This window comes from Vigna radiata, chromosome 8, assembly GCF_000741045.1.
Source record: "Vigna radiata var. radiata cultivar VC1973A chromosome 8, Vradiata_ver6, whole genome shotgun sequence".
Classification (NCBI taxonomy): domain Eukaryota; kingdom Viridiplantae; phylum Streptophyta; class Magnoliopsida; order Fabales; family Fabaceae; genus Vigna; species Vigna radiata.
In genome coordinates, this window is record NC_028358.1 from 34,637,541 (window position 1) to 34,641,324 (window position 3,784).

The following is a 3,784-nucleotide window of genomic DNA, read 5'->3' on the forward strand; positions in this document are numbered from 1 at the left end:
ATAACAAATAATATGATAGATTAAAAAAATTATTAAAATAAAATTAAATAATCACGATACCTTCTTAAAAAATTAGTTTTAAGCTAAACTCAATATTAAAAATAACAATTTATAGTAATGAGAAATTTACATTATATATTTGCGTAATTTATAATGGATGTGAGATTGTTAAAATTTGACTTGTAAGAATCAAATTTTGCTGAAAATTTCAACCTTAAAAAAAATTATAGTAATGAGAAATTTACATTATATATTTTCCTAATTTATAATGGATGTGAGATTGTTAAAATGTGACTTGTAAGAATCAAATTATGCTGAAAATTTTTAAGAGTAGTAATACTCAAACACATTTTTTTCCCATCAACTTGCATCCAATACCAATAAAATAATAATTATGATAGTTTTGTCTAAGCTTCCTACTCACTTCCTATAAACAATAAGCTTTAAATTGGGCTTAAATTTATATATTTTACCAATAATTAAATAAAACATTAATAAAATTAGGAAGTGAATAAAAATAAAATGAAAAGATATTGTTACGAATCTTTCAATGTAATGTGATTAACTAATAAATAGTTTAGTGGATAGAGAAAGCAACGTGGCATTCTATACAATATTAGCATATAGAAATAAATGTATGCAATTTGGTTGGCAAATGACAATGAATGTATGCGAAATTTGTCGTCACTCTTTCACCACTCCCAAGTCTCACTAGTATATGCATGTAACATTTATTTTTATTTTCTCTTTGTGTATGCGTGAGAGAAAGAGAGAGAGAGAGAAAGAAAGGAAACCCCTTTCGCGGAAACTGCTAAATGGTTTGAATATGGAAATTTGTTTTTCGTATTGTTGGACCATTCTGGTCATGGCGTGCGGAGTATCCAAGGATAAATAGCCAGCGATAGTCTTTGGAAACGAAGTTGAAGGAGAGAGAAAAGAACTAGTTTGCTAGTGAGACTAGCACATACTATACTACTACTCTCTACTCCATCAATTTCTTCATCTTCCCATCAAAAACATGGTCAGAGCTCCTTGTTGTGAAAAGATGGGATTGAAGAAGGGTCCTTGGGCTCCCGAGGAAGATCAAATCCTCACTTCTTACATCCAAAAACACGGCCATGGAAATTGGCGTGCCCTTCCAAAACAAGCTGGTAAATATTATTCACTATTCTTTCTAACACTTTCTGCTTACTTTTTTCTTCTAATTCCTATGACCATTTTGCTCAGGCCTGTTAAGATGTGGAAAAAGTTGCAGACTGCGATGGATTAACTATTTGAAGCCTGATATCAAGAGAGGGAATTTCACATCTGAAGAAGAAGAAACTATCATTAAGCTGCACGAGATGCTGGGTAACAGGTATTCATTCATCATTTCTGACAAAAACATCATGCACATGTCTAGTTTACACGTCACGCTGATCTTTTTAATTTGCTCAAATCATGATATGTGCGGTTTTTCCAAAGTTTCTCCGATGGATGTTGATCAAGTGGTGGGGGTCGGAGGCAATTATTGTCAACTTGGGTGAAAATTAAAATGTAATAAATGCTGTGTTAATTAATTAGTATTTATTTCATAATGGGGAGTGGAGTATTGTGTGAGAAAATCGAGGTATACGATCCCACCTTTGACGGTGCAAGTGATCACAGAAAGAGTGTTATGATAGATATGCAGTTATATATAAGTAATTAATTGCGTAAACCCAGATGTTAATTAAAAGAAAGAGAGTATTGAAATACAAAACTATAGACTATTAAACATCGAAACCAAAACTGAAAAAAACAAAAAGTGGGGCTGCCAGGGAAGGAATCTCTGATTAGATCTGCCTCGCACGAAACAAATTGCCGTTGGCAGTTTATGCACATGCAATTATGACATTTGTTAGACGTAAATACCAATATGAGCATGAGATTCATTTTCCGTGTACTATAGAATTAGGACAACATCAATGTTTGTTGTTTACCGATTCACTACAATAAACAAAGTGAACGCGAATCTCGTGCAATAATTTCTCGAATATAATATTAACCGTGTTGATCCTTATTTTCAGGTGGTCGGCAATTGCAGCAAAATTGCCAGGAAGAACTGACAATGAAATAAAAAATGTGTGGCACACCAATTTGAAGAAGAGGTTGCTGAATTTAAATTCCAGAAGAGTCACAAAGCCAAAAATCAGACGTTCTGATTCCAATTCCAGCATCATAACTGAATCAGAAGCTGCCAATTTTAATTTCAGAGAAATGGATTCAACATCTGCATGCACCACTTCTAGTGATTTTTCATCGGTCACAGTTGGTGAAAGCAAAAATATAAAGTGTGAAGACATAGAGTCTCTTGAGACAATGCCCGTGATTGACGAGAGTTTTTGGTCAGAACCTGCAATTGATGAAACACCCTCCATGTCATCACCATCCATGACAATCTCAAATCAGATGCCATTTCAATACCCTTTTACTAACTATGAGGAAACTTTCCAGCAGAGTCATGCTTACGATTCAAAGTTTGATGACGGCATGGATTTCTGGTATGACATATTCACCAGGACCACTGATTCCACAGAATTGCCAGAGTTCTGAAATTTTCAAATGTCACGTTCGAAGAGGGTATTATTAAATTTACCGGATAATACTGTTCAAATGAAAGGGTAACTTCAATTTGACCGTTGCAACAAAAGGGTACCATAATTTCGGTGGTTGTGGGGACGCCATTATCGCCAGCTGCAAGATCTTGGAGTCATCCATTGACAAAGAAAGCGGCCAGAGTAATGGGAAAGGCTAATGTTCTGTAATGTATGTACACATGTAATCTACTTGTCAAACACTGACTTTACTTTTTTTAGTGGAAAACACCAATCTTCTAACATTTTTGTATTTTACAAATTAGTGTTTAATTAGGCTAGAGCTTTTTGATTGTAATATCAATAAATGATGTCCTAAACGTTATTATTCAAAAATCCATGCCCTTTTTTAAGACTTTTCTGGTATCACGATTAAGCATTTACACTCAAATGGAAGATCAATTTTGGAAAAGTCTATGGTGAATTTGGTTCTTTTGCAACTTGCAAGTGATTCATTAGACGACGGAAAATAAAATTTTTGGTTGCGGGTGTGGGTGTGGTAATGGGCTAGTGGCGGTACATTTTGGACCAAACATTTCAACGTTCAAAATGCAATTAGATATTATTTTAGTATAAAACTATATCATAATTTTTGTTAAAGAAATCTGATCATTGGGATAAGAAAAGGAGAAAACCTATTAACCTAAGATCTAATCTAACTTTTATAATTTTCTTATAGGTCAATTAAGTGATTAATATAAATATAAGACATTGTGGGGTCGTTCCAAGAGATAAATACAGATAAATGAATACATAATGAGTTAATAGTAAACTTGGTTAAGAGACTATATGTTTCTTTCACATTTATGCATTTCTATTTTACAGTGTGTTTGTTTTGGCATATTTATCTACTGTTCACTCAAATAAAAGGAAGAATTTTAATAAAATCACTTTTAAACTCCTAATTTAGGAATCCTTACTCTTGTCTACATAATATTATAAAGTTGTTTGAAACCTCTATTTTTAAGTTGATTATTTGTATAATTATCAATTGTAATATCGCTAACGAGTTTTTCTAAAATATTCATTGAGGAAATTAAAAAAAAATAAGTTATATAAACTCATAAAATATTATAATACCATCTCTAACTTAAAGTTGTGTTATCATGGATTTAAAGTTAATAGAGAAGAATAACAAATTGAAGGGAGTGGACGTGTAAGAACGTGAC

The 3,784-nt window shown here is 32.6% G+C and overlaps 1 protein-coding gene across 1 annotated transcript; it reads left to right on the top strand.

Annotated features, from left to right (window-relative positions):
* The first annotated feature begins 744 nt into the window (after window positions 1-744).
* LOC106769741 (transcription factor MYB14) lies at window positions 745-3,000 on the top strand. Its single transcript, XM_014655479.2, has 3 exons — window positions 745-1,151; window positions 1,228-1,357; window positions 2,049-3,000. The coding sequence occupies exons 1-3, from the start codon at window positions 1,019-1,021 to the stop codon at window positions 2,572-2,574; spliced, it is 789 nt and encodes a 262-aa protein (XP_014510965.1). The 5' UTR covers window positions 745-1,018; the 3' UTR covers window positions 2,575-3,000.
* Window positions 3,001-3,784: the final 784 nt, after the last annotated feature.